The 18462-nt window shown below is 39.4% G+C and overlaps 2 protein-coding genes across 3 annotated transcripts in view; one reads left to right on the forward strand and one right to left on the reverse strand.

Annotated features, from left to right (window-relative positions):
- The window catches only part of LOC127630670 (prickle-like protein 2), a 108354-nt gene extending 100983 nt beyond the window's left edge, over positions 1–7371 (forward strand). For both annotated transcript variants that reach the window (XM_052108312.1, XM_052108313.1), the window contains exons 3-8: positions 1185–1298; positions 1688–1825; positions 2207–2410; positions 3293–3479; positions 3916–4869; positions 5489–7371. In XM_052108312.1, coding sequence (XP_051964272.1) covers positions 1185–1298; positions 1688–1825; positions 2207–2410; positions 3293–3479; positions 3916–4869; positions 5489–6390 — 2499 coding nt within the window. In that variant the 3' untranslated portion in view covers positions 6391–7371. The remainder of the gene's footprint in view (positions 1–1184; positions 1299–1687; positions 1826–2206; positions 2411–3292; positions 3480–3915; positions 4870–5488) is intronic.
- Positions 7372–7436: 65 nt separating this feature from the next.
- Positions 7437–18462, reverse strand: part of LOC127630681 (periphilin-1-like) — a 60065-nt gene continuing 49039 nt past the window's right edge. The window contains exon 6 of the mRNA XM_052108332.1: positions 7437–9066. Coding sequence (XP_051964292.1) covers positions 8854–9066 — 213 coding nt within the window. The 3' untranslated portion in view covers positions 7437–8853. The remainder of the gene's footprint in view (positions 9067–18462) is intronic.

Consider the following 18462-nt stretch of genomic DNA (forward strand, 5'->3'; position numbering starts at 1 on the left):
ATGGTGGTGGTAGCATCATGCTGTGGGGGTGTTTTCAGTGGCAGGGACTGGGAAGGTTGTCAGGGTCAAACAGCTGAACGCATCAAAATACAGAGATATCCTTAATAAAAACCCAGTCTGGACCTCAGACTGGGCAGAAGGTTCACATTCCAACAGGACAATGACCCTTAGCACACAACCAAGACAATACAAGTGTGGCTACGGGACAACTCTGTGAATGTCCTTGAGTAGCCCAGCCAGAGTCTGGATTTGAACCTAATCGAACATCTCTGGATAGACCTGAAAATGGCTGTCCACCGACGGTTCACATCACACCTGATGGAGCTTGAGAGGATCTGCAGAGAAGAATGGCAGAACATCTCCAAATCCTCCCAAAAGACCCCAAAAGTCTTGAGGCTGTAATTGGTGCTAAAGGCGCTTCAACTTAGTTAAGTTTCAATGAGTTAAGGGTCTGAATACTTATGTCAAAGTGATATTTCAGTTTTTACTTTTTAATAAATTTGCAAAGTTATCAAAAATCTGTTTTTTGCTTTGTCATTATGGGTTATAGAGTATATATTGATGTAAAAATTATCATTTAAAGCATTTTAGCATAAAGCTTCAACATGTCAAAATGGGAAGAAAATAAAGGTGTCTGAATATTTTATGAATGCACTGTAGCTGCCGGGTAAGATATAGAACACAATAAAACCACATCAGCATACATCCAGGCATTCAGGAGTCAACTTGTCACGTATTCCCTGTTTGTGACTAGACTTTAATGTTGAAATGTTTGATCAGTTCCCGTTCCTGTGTTAGTTTTGTAGTTTCATGTTATGATTGGTTTACCCTGGTTGTTTCCCCAGGTGTTCCTCGTTCCCTTGTTTTCCCTTGAGTATTTAAGCCCTTGTTTCCCCTGGTTTCTTTGTCAGTCTTTTACTTTTACACTTCAAAAGTATCATAAAAGTAGTCCACGTGGCACTTGTGTCAAGTCTGAAGGTATAAGAAGGCATACAAGTAAAAATCTTCTCATAGCTTATCAAAAATCTCTCACAGCTTTCATGAACGCAAAGAAAATGTTTTGGTTCAAATATCCCTTTAAATGATCTTATTACTGTAATTGTCATGTTATTTATTTATTAACAGGCTGTTTTGTAACATAGATTATATCATGTATTTGTCTCTGTCTGTTTGTGTGAACACAGGTTCATCAGTACTACAGTTTTTTTCCGGAGGATAAAGTTCCCTATGTGAACAGCATTGGTGAAAAGCATCGAATTAAGCAATTGCTTCAACAGCTTCCACCACATGACAATGAGGTCTGTTAATATAATCATAACTCAAAAACATTTAATACAGTCAGTTTTAACTATAAAACATAACAAGCACTACAATCTGTTTCAGATCCTCTTTTGGTCAAATGTATTTTTGCTACATGCAAATTTGCAGGCACCAAACTCTAACTTGGGTACACAGTGGAAGACAAACCAAAGGTTCCAAAGCCATTTCAGGATCCTAACATTTGTTCTAAGATTTGCGCAGATCCTGTGCTATAATTGTGACACAGGGCTCTACTTGGTTTCAAGATAAATTTAGGTTCAGATATCAGTCTTCAGAGCATAAACTTTATATGTGAGATTTCCCATTTGAATGCCGTATGCCTTGATGACTAGGACAATGATGATGATTGTTATTTCACTGATGTCAGGTTCGGTATTGTACCTCCCTGGATGAAGAGGCAAAGCGGGAACTAAAAATTTTCAGTAACCAGCGAAAGCGAGATAATCTAGGCAGAGGCACAGTCCGCCCTCTACCCCTCACCATAACTGGAGCTATATGTGAACAGGTATATTAATAAATAAGTAACAACACCCATGTCTTGTTTGAAGTAAACATATAGACAGACTTATACTATTTGCACCCCAGTGTAATATATGCAATTTATATATATAAAGACTACTAATTAAATAATAGTAATACATATATAGAGCCTATATGTTTAAAAACAATTGTATTTACAGGATATGTACAGTGCAAACTTGGGTGACATGAGCTTTTTCTGAGGTGCAAATATCTGCGCTGTGTGGCCAGTGCTATTTACACCTGGGTGCAAGTAGTCAAATTAAGCTTTTTTTAATCATGATCAAAAATTGCGTGTGGTCGAGTTGATCAAATAAACAACAAAACATGCAGCACTTAATGAAATGTCTCTCTCTCTCTCTAATAGTGTGGAGGTCAAATCAATGGTGGTGATATTGCGGTGTTTGCATCACGGCTTGGCCATGGCCTGTGTTGGCACCCTCACTGCTTTGTGTGCTGCATGTGTGCTGAGCTGTTGGTGGATCTCATATACTTCCACCAGGATGGCAAGATCTACTGTGGCCGGCACCATGCTGAACGACTCAAGCCGCGTTGCTCGGCCTGTGATGAGGTAAGCCGAACATCTAAACACTGAATCCAAGCATCTGTTCCTCTGCAAGAATAAACCCTGATCCCCAACACAGTACAAAACATTTCATTTAGTATCTGTGAATGCTTAATACCCAGAAACCCGGCATCTGAACCCTTTTAGAAAGTCTGAACATGTACTACATGGCCAAAGTATGTGGACACCCAAACAATACACCAATATATGGATGTTGAAGCATTGGCAGTAATAGGGAATCTCTTTGCTGCTATACCAGCTGCTACTCTTCTGGGAAGGATTTCCACTACAAATTGGAACATGTCTGAAGGGATTTACTGCCATTCAGACACTAGCTGGCTCTCATTTGGCATTCCAATTCATCACAAATGTGTGCATTGGTGTACAGGCCTGAACTTAGTCTGGTGTGGAAGGACTTCACTAGCCAGCACAAAGTAAACCATTTTTATATTGACCTTGCTTTGTGCAGAGATGCACTGTCATGCTGGAACAGAAACGGGTATCATTCTACCAAAAATGTTTGTCAAAGGCAGGGTTACTTGTTCGTACTCCAGGAGAGCTGCATACCAGCAGAGTTTAGTTCCAATCCTGCTCCAACACACCTGGGTGTTTTTTACAAGTAAACCCAAAGGCCTTGGTTAGTTGGTTTAGGTGCGTTTCATAAGACTTCCAGGAGCATGAATAAGTAACCCTGGTCTAAGGAGATTACATGGCTGTGTGCTTGATTGTATGCACCTGTTAGTAATGGGTGTTGCTGAAATAGCAGAGTCTGTTAATTAGAAGCAGGTGTCCACAAACATTGAATTTGCCATATAGTGTACTGAATATGAAATTAAGAAATTTCTCTCTCTCTATCTCTCTCTCTCTCTCTCTCTCTTCATCATGTAGATTATCTTTGCGGATGAGTGCACAGAAGCAGAGGGGAGACATTGGCATATGAAACACTTCTGCTGTTATGAGTGTGCGGCTCCACTAGGGGGCCAGCGGTACATTATGCGCGAAGGCCATCCTCACTGCTGCGACTGCTTTGAGTCGCTCTATGCAGAGTGCTGTGACGCCTGTGGAGAGCATATAGGTGAGGGTGGACTACAGTGAGCATTATTTTTTTTCGAAATGTTTTGTTTGGATTTGCTTTTACAGTCTAATGGACTAAGATAAACAAAGGGGCAATCCATCAAGGTCCTTTTGTATATTGATCCTTTTTTAGTTACATGCTTATACTGTATGTTTCTGATGATTGGTAATCATAAACAGTGATAATGTCAACAAATACTTTTTGAAATATCTGCACAAATATTGCTTAAACATTACTTAAAGTATACTTACAATAATAACTTACAGAATACCAAATAGGAATGAATGAGAAGCTAGAATTCAGTTTGACATTGTCAAAATACTGTCACGCGGTTAGGTGACATTATCTACAGACCAACTTTTTTTTGCCATTTTGGATTTGTCTGCAAATGCTAATTGAATATAATGTGTGGCTTCATTTCTGTAATGCGTTTTAGGTATAGACCAAGGCCAAATGGCGTATGAAGGTCAACACTGGCACGCCACTGAAGAGTGTTTCAGCTGTGCCCGCTGCCACCAGTCTTTGCTGGGATGTCCCTTCTTGCCGAAGCAAGGTTTGATCTTCTGTTCACGTCTCTGCAGCCAAGGGGATGAGCCTGAGTTGTCAGATTCCTCAGATTCTGCCTTCCAGAGTGCCCGTTCCAGACAGTCACGCCGCAGTACTCGGATTGGCAAGGATGGCACAAAAGGCAAGAGTGAAGGTATACGACAGACACCATCTGGCCCTACACCATCAACCGGTGACCGGCTGTCAGTAGATGCAGAGCCCCTAGCTGTTCAAATGGATCTCCTCAGTGTATCCAGCCCTGCTCCCAGCCGCACACCTCACCGTACACCGACAAGAACCCCAGGTAGGACGCCAAGTCGGTCTCCGAGTCTGAATTGCGAGCAGACAGTATGGGTGAACAGGGATGAACCTTACTCCTCCTACGAGTCTCAACCAAGAGATTCCTCCACACCTCCAAATCCCCTTCAGCTACGGAGCCAGTGTAGCATCCATAGTGCTTACCCTTCTTCTCCCAACCAGCCACCCAAGGTAGTGAGCAATCCTGAGTCATGGTCCAAAGAACCACCCGGGGGTAATTCCAAAAAGCCTCCAGTCATAGCTGCTCTGAGAGGTCACTCTTTCAATGAGAACTGGATGCATCATGGCCAGGAATCTGAATTCCATCCTCCTAAGCTCAAAACACAAATGAGCTTTAATGAGGTACCAAGCCATAATTCAAAATTTTCGGACAAGCGCAGTATCAGCGTGCAAGGTTTCCCTCGAGAGATGCGTCCTCCATTGCTGAGAAGAAAACACCAATTTGGGCCAAGCTTTGGTGAGCTTACACCTCTAGAACAAACACCCCGTGGTTCTGCTGATTCACTGGCCCTGTCCTATGCTACAGGTAGGCACATATTCAGGTAGACTTGTACAAATACACCATATGGTCAAAAGTGCATGGACACCCTCTTCTTATGAACCCTCTTCTAATCCACTCATTACCCACAGGAGCATCTCCATAGACAAACATTTTCTGTAGAATGGAGCATATAAGAGAGCTCTGTGACATTCAATGCGTCACTGCCATAGGATGCTACTAGTAAAATGGTTTAATGACTCTGATGTGGAAGAACTTGACTAGTTTGTACAAAACCCATTACTTAACCTCAGTGAACAACTTTAGGATGAATTGAAACACAGAAATCAGTGCCTGACCACACTGAAATCTTGTGTCTGCAGGTAAGCAAATTCCCACAGCCATGTTGCAACATCTAGTCGAAAGCCCTACTAGCAGAGTGGAAGTGTCATGGAAAACCAAATTAAAACCAATTGTTATAAATGACACATTCATTTTGGTGGTCGGGTGTCCACATACTTTTGGCCATGTACTGTAGTTAACCATGAGAAACTGTTGCCCTACTTGACAATGGATTTTTCAAAAAATTAGGTTACTTGGTGTATTCAAACAGGTCCAAAATACTACTGTATTTCTGACCACTGCTCATTGTTTCTCTCTTCATCAGGAAACTCGTTGGATGGGACCAACAGGCGTCAGGAACACCTCTCTCGATTTTCTATGCCTGACCTAAGTAAAGACTCTGGGGTAATTGTTTCTGAGAAGGGCACTATGGGTACTTTGAACTCGTCTATGCAGTTCCGCAGCACTGAGTCCCTGAGTTCTGTCTCGAGACCTCTTGCTGAAATTGGCATGCCTGTCAGACTAAGGTACCCACCTCCACTATACTGGGATTCTCCCAGAGGGCTAAGTTATGAGGAACCAGTCAAGGGTCGCATCGGTCTGGCAGGAAGCATGTCCTGTATGCAGGAAGGTAATGCCCAAGCAATGACACCACGACCAAGACGCGCTAAAACACAAGATTCTCCTCGACAGCAACGACAGAGAGAACGGCACCACCGCAAAAGTCACAAGGCTCACAAATATCATTATCGCTCCCGTCGCTCTCGATCAGACAATGCCTTGCATTTAGCCACCGAAAATCCGAGTTTCCCAGGGGACCCCATTCAGAGATTTTGCGATGACTTTGAGCAACCGTCATCCTCGAGAGTGCCACACAATCTCTTTGGAGCAAATTATGGGTATCGACAGCAGTTCTTTAGGCCATGTCCTCGAACCACCTCTGACCTCACCCTGCAGGACCCAGGTGGTCCACAAATGAGGCAGTATATGGGAAGGTATGGTGAAACAATTGAGGATGAAGATCAGTTTTGTTCTACCTGTTCTTCTTCTTCAGAGGTGTCTGATGATGAAGCTTACTTTTTGGGTGAAGGCATTCCACGGCCGGTGCAGCTGCGATACTTTGACAATGAGGAACTGCGACACCGTTATAGTCCAACAATGACGGGTGGGCACACCCAGTTACATACACGCAAACGACGGAAGAGCAAGAACTGCATCATATCATAAGCAAATGATAATGTGAGGATCTGAGTGTTTACGTGTGAGTGGGTGTATGTATTTGTACTAAAATATCCAACTTAATGGGTTGTAATCCTATTTAAGCATGATCCAGTCATCACACAAAGTTATAGATCATGAATTCTGACCTGAAATCATGTATTTACAATGAATGAAGATGGCACTATGATAAAAATAATTAACTTGTAGTTATTTGATTATTACATTAAATCTTATATATAGCTAATGATATGATTTTTTCTTTATGTAGAGACCTGTGCAATAACAATCTGCAGTGATACTTTAGTTTGGGTTGAGGAAAGGACTCCATGTGCACTTATCCGTTCAGAATTAGGATATGGATTTTTATCTTGCTTACTCTAAAATGTCTTACATTCATTAAGTTTAAATATCTGCGCTTCTCTTGTGAAGAATACAGGATTTCTGCTCAGCATATACTAAATAACTTCTAGAGCATAAAAAATCTGATTACAATGCTGTTCTGAGATTACTTGTATGTGAGTATAATATAAGTCAAGCCTTCCTCACTTTCTCTTTGTTTTTGTTTCTTAATTTTTTTGTATAATTTTGTGGCAATACGGTTTACTATAATCCCCATGTTGCTTACTGTTCTAATAGTTATAAAAATCTCCCTTATATGCGCTCTTCATCATTTTCAACTTGTTTTATTAATGTCACTTTAAACTTAAACATTTTGAAATGTTTATCTTTATGTTGGGCAATGTTGGGTATAGTTCTGTTTTCAATGCAATATACTGTCTTTTCCAAAGTCATATACGTAAAGATGATTGAACCAATATTATCTTAAAATTAAATGTTCCTAATGATTTGAAAAAAAGACTATATACAATTAATGTAGTATTGTAAATGTTTTGTAAATAATGTCTTAAATATTTCTATATTTTGTATCTTCAGATGCATTATTTGTATCATATTGTAGAGTGTAGAAATCTACGGTGATTGCATGTGTATCCCTAGTTGATGTCTTGTATTTGAATTAAATAACAATTTCAACAAACAAATAAAGCCTTTAATTTAGTTTCAGATTAATGAAATGGTGCTACATTAAAAAAAATAGTTTTGTATTGTATTTTCTGGTAATAGAGTCAGATGAGCCAGTCTAAACTTTTTCTTAACTAAAGTTTTGCATAATCTCACTTTGTGATTTTTCCCACACAGTAAATCTTGCATAATATTACAGTTCTAAATATTACAGTAATAATGACAGTTTCATTTGTAATAACTGCAACAGCTGTATTGTATCCTGACATAAAAATGACACCATCATAAACACAAATAAGCCAATCACTTCACTGAACAATAATTCAAATCATGTCACAAGTGTTTGAAGTTTATATACAATGACATGCATTATTATTATTTGATCTGACTTCCAGAGGCTTGTTAACTTCATAACATGCTATACATACTATCTTTAGCTGAAACTTGCTGAAAAAAAACCTGCCAGCAGACATTAAATGTGTAAACAGGTACAGTAATATATTTATAAGCTTTATAGTATGTCTTAGTTAGCATAATAACTTCTTTTAATATGTTATTCACAAATAGTATATACTGTCTGCTTAACTGATCGATAGGTGATGTCCAATTAAATATGAATAAGATCAGCTATGCATTATATTATGTAATATTAATGTTTATGAAAATCATTATAAAGCCTAACCATTCTATAATATTAAAATATAAATATTAAACATGCCATAATGTAACTGAATGAGATAAGTTCTCATTATCCTTTTTTTTTTCTTGGTTCATGTTTTAGCTTGAATTTCAGTGTATTTTAAAATCCAAATCTAAGCAATTCAACTCAGAACATCAGCACTGCATAAAATTAAACTCCTCAAGAGTTCCAGAGAAGATTAATATTATACTCCCATAAGACAACATCTGCAAATTACTATTCAAAGAAAAAAACAACATAAATCAAGTTAGACATTATTTACAATTCTGAGAGTATCTGACATTGCAGGGTACACAGATAAAGTTATACCTTCAACTAACAGTGTTCATTATACCGAATAGCTTAAAGGCAGTTCATTTTTCTTTTCTTTTCTTCGGTCTGAAGAAGTTGTACTCAGAACCGTCATATCAAAGATAGGAGGCAGGGGGAGAGAAGCCTACCCATGTGCAGGACGGGACTCAACTGGTGGTGGTGGGGTGGTGGAGGTTGCCGTGTTGGCACATTGAAACAGCATTGTGATAGATTGTGAGCAGACTTATAAAGCGATGGCTGATGCATGATTGGCTTGGTGTAACCTGTAACCTATAACAGAGTGGAGTAACGATGTACAGCTGTGAGTCTTCCCGCTAGAACTACTCTACACTTACATTTCCCGCAGATATACTTACCTGCCAAGTTACTGATCTAACCTAACCCTAAAACATGACAGTGAAGTGAACCCAAGTCCTTAAAAAGTTTTGCACTCATCACTAGATGGAGTGTACTTTTGAGGTTAATGGATTGATGGATGGCTCTCTGCAGTCATACTCTTGAATAAAATCCTCCATGGCTTCGACGCAACGCAAGCCAATGTCCCTCAAGTTTTCGCTCAGAGACGGCTGAATTGGCCTCTCCAAGGATGGATCCTTGGCCACTAACATCTTCACAACCATTCCAAATGTATCACAGTCCTGTCGGTACACCTGTAGGGATACACACAAATTATTGTAAATGTAAAAAATGTTTTTTTGCATATTTACTACTTGTATAACCAATTGCTAGCCATTAACTTATCTTATATCTTAAATATGACCCTAACACATTTTACATAAAACATACTATACATACTGTTCACAAACACTATCAACTATACTATAAAAGTTACATTGACATGAAACAGTTAGTATACCCTCTTTTCAGCTTAATAATACATATCAGTCCATAAATAACAACCATCTTGTCCACCTTGTGGGAATACTCTCCCTTTGCATAAATGGAAATTAAGAAGGTAATTAGAAGGCAGGTGTTACTAACAAAACTGAGTAACTAGATCATGATGTGTGACTGTCTCTATAACAACTATTAACAGATTAGTGATGTTAGAAGTATGCAAAGACTTCAAAACAATAATAAATCATTAATTATACATTGAGAAGGATGCATGTTTTCAAAGAGCTGCTAATCTTCCCAAAAGTGGACATCCAAGTAAATTCACTCCATGGTAGGACAGTGTAATCAAGTAGTGTTGGCGTAGTGGGCTAAAGCACTAAACTATTAAGCAGAAGGTTGTCGGTTCGATCCCCGCAGCCACCACCATTGTGTCCTTGAGCAAGGCACTTAACTCCAGGTTGCTCAGGGAGGATTGTCCCTGTAATAAGGGCTCTGTAAGTCGCTTTTGATAAAAGCGTCTGCCAAATGCATAAATGTAAATGTAAGTGCTTAAAAAGATAAGTGCTTTCTATCAGAAAGAACAAGACAACAAAACTTGTGTGCAAAGCTGCATCTAAAACCATGAGATTTTTGAAACCGTATCCTTTGGACAGACAAAACCCGAATGGAGATGTAAAGTTCAAGCACAGCTTATCCTCACAAACACTAGTGGCAGACAGATCTCCAAATTTGACAACAGTAGACTGACATCTCTTGAGCTCAATTCGGTCTGTGCTTCCTGAAATTTGATTAACTGCTCCCAGTGGCCAAAGCAGGATTTGATAATGAACGTTTGGGCTCCAGTTTTAAATGCCCACAGATTAGCTTCAAGAGTGATTTGTTTAAGATGAAAATTATGTAATACAGTGAAGAGGAAGGCATATTTTATTTACTCTACTTCTAACCCAAACCCCAACTCTAAACCTAAACGTTTGTGCAGTAAAAATGTGATTTTACAGGAAAAATGGAACCACCTAATTGTGCCAATCGTTGCTTTTGCTAAGGCAGTAGCTTCCTGGTTTCGACACGAGACAAGAACCCATGTCTCAGACACTGCTGACACTACACGTTACTGGTCGTTACATGTTACACTTGAACTGATGTCAAAATGTGTGACGGGAGATGCCAAAGAATGGGGTCAATGTCAGGTCACTTGAACATATGGTAGAAAAATGTTGACTTCCCATGTGATCTTGCATATGCAATTCACAAGTCCATCTGCACAGTAATCCTTAAAATCCATCAAACTATTTGTGGCCGGTTCCAGTCGTGTTTTTAACTGGCCTTAATCTTTTAAAAATAGTTCCTTTGCAAAACCGTCATATCATGTTGTGTTTGGTTCACAAGCAATCATGCTAAAATGTGCTGAACCCACATAACACAATCAATGGTGAAAGTGCTGCAGTGGCGCAATCAGGAGCTTTTTTAAAATTCAGCCATCTTTCCCTAATGTTGGGATGCTTCCACAGAGGTCAAAGCAGAGATGCTGGTCTTCACAGCCATGACATCTCAAACCATCCATGTCTGTTTACACACATGACGGGAAGCGGTTCTCCAAGCCAGCGGCAGCAGCTGAATGGAGCAGAACTAGGTGTGTTTTTAGATGTTAAATTTTTTCAGCTCTTAAAAGGGTCACACATCTCCGGAAACACATCAGAATGGTCAAAGACGTCCATCTAGTACGTTTACATAAACCAACAATTAAAAATAGTGCAGATGGGAGCAAAAATGCACCCAGGACAGAATGGGGTCTCCTTTTAAAAGTTATATCTTCACACAGCATCTTTAAAAGCGGCGGTTGACACATGATTATAGTCAATGTTGGGCATGTTTATATAGATTTTTTTCAAAGCTGTCTAGATGGGAACAAGAAGGTGTCCTGTGTAATTCCCCTTTGTTATGGAGGAATACGCTCTTCTCTAAAGCTGACTGAGCACCAGTGGGCAGCCAAGGGTGTGATGATTTAAAAGTAGGCATTGATGTCTTGCTGTAGAGGCAGTAATGCATTATTGAGCTCCTGTGTGATGTCACAAAGACGTGGATGGTAAACGGTCTGCACATATATAGCGCCTTTTTAACCTTAACGGTATTCAAAGCACTTTACACTGTAACTCATTCACACATGTACACACACATTCACACACCAATGACGGCAGAACTGCCATGCAAGGCGCTAGCCTGCCATTGGGAGCAAGGACACTTCGGCATGTGGAGTCGTGTGGGCCGGGATTCTAACCACCAACCCTGTGATTAGTGGCCGACCTGCTCTACCAACTGAGCCACAGCCGCCAGTTGATGTAGAGGATGAGGTTTTTTTGCAGCTTGGTTACTATAAATTATTTGATTCGCATTGGTAGATGGACTCTTATATGTCAACAGATCAAGGTAAATTAGATTTGGTAATTTCATGACCCCTTTAAATTATTGCTGCTACCGAGTGACCATTATTGTGACCCTGTGTCCACATGCATGTACATTATGTTTTGTCTTCGCTATATTAATTTAATTTAATTTTGAATTTCATAAACTGATCTCAGTTCAGAACATTCATGGCTGTCAGTAAAGGGTTAAACCTTTGATGCACCGAGTGATGTGACAAAACAATATGGCTCTGATCAAAGTGGGGTTTGTCTTACATCTGGTAAGAAAGCTCATTTAGTTTTTTCATTGAAACTTGTTTGTGTCAAAAGATGAGTCTCTAGTTTCATCCGATATGCCATTTTGAAAATTTTATAAAACAGATAGTACAAGATACATTATTCTGAAGATCCTGTTTTCATACCAACACCAACTGTATCCTGTCTTTGAAGAATGCTGCAAGTTTGATAAGGCAGGAATGTCTGCATGGCATCACGGGTTACATTCACATTTACATTTATTCATTTGGCAGAAGCTTTTATGCAAAGCGACTCACAAAATGAGGAAGGATACAACATTAGTGATGCAACAAAGAAAATAATACATAAGTAAATAAATATCCAATGAAAATAGACACTTAATGATTTAAGTCATCTCTATAGAGAATATAAGAATATCTGATGGCAAACATTGGCCAGTCAACATTGGGTTGTCTTGCTGTTTGATATGGGAAAGCCCGCAGCATTCCAGAGAAACACAGATGCACGTGTCAGATGAGAAGCAAATTTAGCGATTATGAAGCGCATTGAATTTGAAGGTTATGAAATTGTCAATGCCTGAAATACCCTGTCCATTCTCTTCACATCTCTCAGTCTCACTTGAAGCCCTGCCCACTGATATATACACATGAAACGCACATGGATATTTACATATCGCAATATAGCAAAATATCTATTGATTGACACTTTATATTGTTGCCATGATACCACCTAGCAAAGCCTAATGACCACTCAGAACACCCTAGCAACCACTTAGAAATGTACTGGCAACCACTTAGCAACTCCTAAGCAAACACCCTAAAAACACATTGCAACAAGCAAAAACAACCTAGAAACACCTGAAATACCTTAGCAAATAGCCAGATCACCCTATCAATACCTTAAAACAAAGAAGAAAACCCTTGCGACACATAGCAACCACTCAGATGACCTTAGCAACTGCACTTTTTGTCTGTCTGTCTGACTTTCTGACTATCTATCTATGACCTAATTGTATCTGACTCTCCCAACTGTAGGGCTCTCAAGCTTTTTAAACTTTTAAGACAGGACTGTCAAGCCAACATCAAAGTTTGTCTTGGCAAATTTTAACAATCAAGTTGCTGTTGTGTTGTGTTATTCTTCACTTGCAATTCCCTTCAGCATCTGCTTAAGGGGTGATGATATGAGGAATTCAATTTTCCTTGATCTTTTGACATAGGAGATTTCATTGCACTATAAAAACCCATTGTAAGTTTCAGAACTCAAAACTTCCTCCTGAACTGAAATCAAGCTTCCAAAATGACTTGTTTTGTGATGTCACACTGACCGCCTCCACAACAACACATCAACGCCTACTTTACCTTATCACTTCTGTAGCCCCGCCCAGTAGTGGTGAGCAGTGAAATGACAGGTCAGTCAAGAACAGAGAGCTAATCAGAATAGTGAGCCATGTCATGACCCCTTTAATGAAAACTGTAAATGAAATATTAAATTGAATCAAAATGTTGTTATATAAGCTTAAATTGTATTGAACCTGGAATATTAATTTACTGGCACACCATACTACAAGTGCAGTTGTCAGATTTTCTGAAAACTACACGTGACCATGATTGACAGCTTTACACTGCTTCCGTCCCACATGCTAAACCATGATGCTGGTATGGGCGGTGTGAAATAAAGGACATTTGCATGAGGAGATGACTAAATCGTCCCTGAATCAGTCAAGAGACAGGACAAACAAGCAGTCATACAGCTTTTGCTGCTCGTGACAAAATGTCCACGCATTGATTTGTTGCAATCCTTTGTTGAACAGTACAAAGGCTGAAACTGATGAGTTAATGAAAATCAATTATTAATTTATTTTTCAGCTTTTAGTTTTCATTAATGATCACCACACCGCTCAGGTGGGCATGTGTTTCATTCAGCTGTGCTCAGTCTGGCTGTTTCTGAACATGAGAACGTGTGTACAGCCTCCAATCCTTTTCAAAATGTTGAATGCTGTTTCTGGCCAACACTTAAAGTCACCATACAGTACAGGAACGGCTCAAAATGCCACAGTAAAAAAAGACAAAAAGAAGGGCCCATTTTGGCATGTTTAGTTGATACTGGACATTGATCTGTGTCGGGTGATCTAATCAAGTATTGAATGTGTTTTCATGATCAGTCACTGCTGTCACTCGCGTGCCACTGCCCATTCCCTAGTCTGGCAGGATTTGGTATTCTGCTGCATCTAATTTCAAACAGTTGTAAAGGGTGCTCTTTAAAGAAAAAATTATGTGAAGAGTTTCCATTTCTGTGTTAATCTCAAGTGGGCTAAAAGAAACCTCACACACACACACACACACACACACACACACACTCGCTCAATTACCACACAGGAATTGTGGAAGTCGTCACTGCTGAGCGAAGAAATGTGTGATAGATGCTTGCTGTGTCCCGTCGTGGGTGACATTAAGACGCATTAAGACTCAGCACGTTCACACAAAAACACTGTAACTGACTGTTTCTCACCCGGTCGATACACACACACACACACACACACACACAAGCTCTGTTCTAAACCCCCGAGGGCTGCTGTGCAAGAAAACATGTCCAGGTCATTTCACCCTAACATGAAAAGAAAGAATTAAGAAATTGTATTTTGCATAAAAGTCTTTGGATAAAAGCACACTGAATTGCACTTACTGAAAAGGATGCAATTTCATATGGTTGCATAATAAATCTGTGAATATTTCAATCGAAAACATTTTGCACATAATTTCAGCATTAAAAATTCAATAATAAATATTCACTTTCCAAAGTTCAGTTACAAAATATAATTTTTTTTAATCTTTATATTTCAACAAATAATACATGGCTCAGTATATTTCACTTTGCAAACTTGCCTCTAAAATTTCAGTAGTCTAAATGTGGTTGGAAATTCAACCTTCCATAAAAATGAAGCCAAAGTTTTGGATCCAAGATTTTTTGTATTATGACATTATTTTCATGACATTTAAGTGTATCCCATTTACAGGTAGTACAACAAATACTATGATGTAAATTAAAATGTACACTTTTATTATTGTTGTTTTCTTTTTTGCATTACAGTAATGAGAATCATTTTTGGAGGAAAATGTGCTTCACTGTCATGAAAATAATGTCACAATGCAAAAAAATTTTTTAAAAAAATGTTCCATTAAGCTCAGTCAACAGTGTCTGTGGCATGCTGATTAACACAAAAATAATTTCAGCTTTTTGTTTTACAATGGAAGTAAACAGGGACAGTCCTAAAAATTAAAAAATAAATAAATAAATTACACACATTTTCAAAAGTAGTCACAAAAATTAAATATGTTAAGATGTAAGCATAATACGTTTTATCCAGTGTGAAAATACCATTATACCACGGTCTGTTCTAATACTCAATTCTGATTGGCTCGAATGCTGGCAGTTAAAAACGTTGAATACATAGGTAGTCCCGGTCAGTTATAATCACTGTTGGATATAAATGGGCTATTTGTAATCATAGCAACATAACATTACAGAGCAAGCTGAGTGAGTGAAAACATTTTCCAACCATTTTTATCAGCATTGCTAATATAATGGAATTCACGCTCACACATCTCTGACTCAGTTGTTTGTTTATAAAACGCAGGAAGTGTTTTATACGTGCACTGACAAATTGTGATTCCTTTTAGTCAATCGTGCAGCTTTGATGGACACCATATCAATGTCTTAGAGGTCAAAATCTGCAAGTTTTATTAATTATTTGAATGGTTTTCCTCTTATTATACAGTAAGTGCTACTTTTACTGTGACTGCCACGTTTGTAATATCAGTTTTTCAACATTCAGTCACAGTCAGTTTCCCACTGAGACTTTGAGAAACGTTTAATGTTACTTGAGTTGGTGAGTATACTGTATATAGAGTCAAATTTCAGCACTTACAAAATCTGTGATTAATCGTGATTAACTATGAACAATTGTGTGATTAATCGTGATTACAAATTTTTATCAACTGACAGCACTAATGTATTTATTTACAATATATATATATATATATATATATTCAGACCCCTTCATTTTCTTCACATTTTGTTATGTTTCAGCCTTATACTAAAATGCTTTAAATATATTTTTTTTCACATCAATCTACATTACATATCCCATAATAACAAAGCAAAACTGAAAAAATCACATTGAGTCCTGAGTGCTCTGGACCCAGTTTCCTTTAAGGATGTCTCTGTATTTTGCTGCTTTCAGCTTTCCCTCAACCTTGACCAGTCCCCCACAGGATGATGTTACCACCACCATGCTTCACCTTTGGGATGATATTGCGCAAGTGATGAGTTGTGTCTGGTTTCCTCCAGATATGATGCTTGGAATTGAGGCCAAAGAGTTAAATCTTCATTTCATCAGACCAGAGAATTTTGTTTCTCCAAGCAAATTTGCATTCTGAGATGCTATTCTTTTCACCACAATTGTACAGAGTGGTTATCTGAGTTACTGGAGACTTTGTCAGTTTGAACCAATCTGTCCATTCTCTGTTGACCTCTCTCATCAACAAGGCATTTCCGTCCACAGAACTGCCACTCACTGGATGTATTTTGTTTTTGGCACCATTCTGAGTAAATTCTAGAGACTGTTGTGTGTGAAAATCCCAGGAGATCAGCAGTTACAGCTGCTGTCGAGGTCATACAACTCTTCCTCCATGATAGACGTTTCCGGGTACACCTGGCAGACAAAAACAGATCTTGGAGGAAACAAGCAAACGGAATCCTGCAGGGGTCTGTCCTGTCTCCAAGTCTCTTTAACATCTATATTAATGATCTTCCAGCAACACAGTCCCGCAAATTCATCTACGCAGATGACATTTGCCTTGGGACCCAACATCGGACATTTGACAAGGTTGAGAACATGCTGAACATGGACATGGACTTGATGGCGGACTTCCTCAATAGGTGGCGGCTGCAGCCCAGAGCAAACAAGTCGGTATCCAGTATCTTCCACCTCCACAATGCACAGGCCAAACGGGAGCTCAATATCTACCTCAAGGGCCAGCAGATCAAACATGACCTAAATCCGACGTACCTCGGAGTTACCATGGGCCGATCATTAACATATCATAATCATCTGAAGAAGACAGCAGCCAAAGTCAGCTCTCGGAATAATCTACTCCGCAAACTGGCCGGCACAAGCTGGGGTGCAAGGGCATAGACACTCAAGAGCACTGCACTTGCTCTATATTACTCAACAGCAGAGTATTGTGCACCGGTCTGGTCCAGATCATCCCACACCGAGCTAGTTGACATTCAGTTAAACATGTCTATGTGCACAATCACTGGAACCCTACATCCTACACCACTACCATGGCTGCCAGTTCTCAGCAACATACCACCACCACATCTCCGATGGCAGGAGGCCACTGCCAGGCTGCTGACTAAAGTCCAAGTGAATGACAAATTGCCACTCAACACGGACATCACACTGCATCCAGCAGCCCGCCTGCCAACGAGAAAACCTGTCTAGTTGATCCCGCCGCCAGAGGATATGACAGCTAACTCGGCGTGGAGTGATGAGTGGGCAGTAACTGATGTTGTGAACCACGCCCTCGTAGCTGAGCCATCGGACTGTCCTCCTGGCTTCGACCTTCCTCGAATACACTGGTCAACGCTGAACTGATTCCAGACGGGACAGGGTCGATGTGCAATCAACCTTGTTCGGTGGGGGCAAGCCACCTACCCGAACTGCAACTGTGGGGAACCAGAAACCATGCAGCACATTGTCAACGAGTGTCCGCTAATTTATTTCAATGGCGGACTCGAGGCTCTACACCTGGCTGAACAAGATGCTGTTCTGTGGCTGGGCACGCAATGCAAACGCTAAGAAAGAAGAAGAAGCAGTTACAGAAATACTCAAACCAGCCTGTCTGTTATATCCCATATATATATATATATATATATATATATATATATATATATATATATAAACACACATATACTGTGTGTTGAGTAGATTACTTCAATTTGGATTTGCCTCATTTGTGTTTGGTCACTGTTACATAAAAGTATTACATACTATCTTACATAAGCCAATCCAAGTCAATGTAAACGTTCTATATTGCTATCAGAGAAATCATAAAATAATCCTTCATGTTGTGCATTTCTACACTGATTACCCAATTTATGTATATGTGTGTTGAATAAGCATGTATCTATGAATAAATCATTACTGCTGTTTGCCTGTATTAACTATAGGTAACTGTGTGCGTGTGTGTGTGTGTGTGTGTGTGTGTGTGTGTGTGTGTGTGTGTGTGTGTTTGAGCTGCTATTACAAGATCTCTTCAGAATAACACCTAGTGCCTCGTCTGTGGTAACCATAGAGATTGTGTGTGTGTGTGTGTGTGTGTGTGTGTGTGTGTGTGTGTGTGTGTGTGTGTGTGTTAGGGGGTATATTATCATTCTGTATGTATCCGAGTCATCTGCTCATGAGCTGTGCTGTGTGATTTCATGAAAGTAAAATAAATTACGATAATTGCAATGAAAAAACATGGTATAATAGAATCAGTTTTAACT

This window comes from Xyrauchen texanus, chromosome 37 (assembly GCF_025860055.1).
Source record: "Xyrauchen texanus isolate HMW12.3.18 chromosome 37, RBS_HiC_50CHRs, whole genome shotgun sequence".
Classification (NCBI taxonomy): Eukaryota; Metazoa; Chordata; class Actinopteri; order Cypriniformes; family Catostomidae; genus Xyrauchen; species Xyrauchen texanus.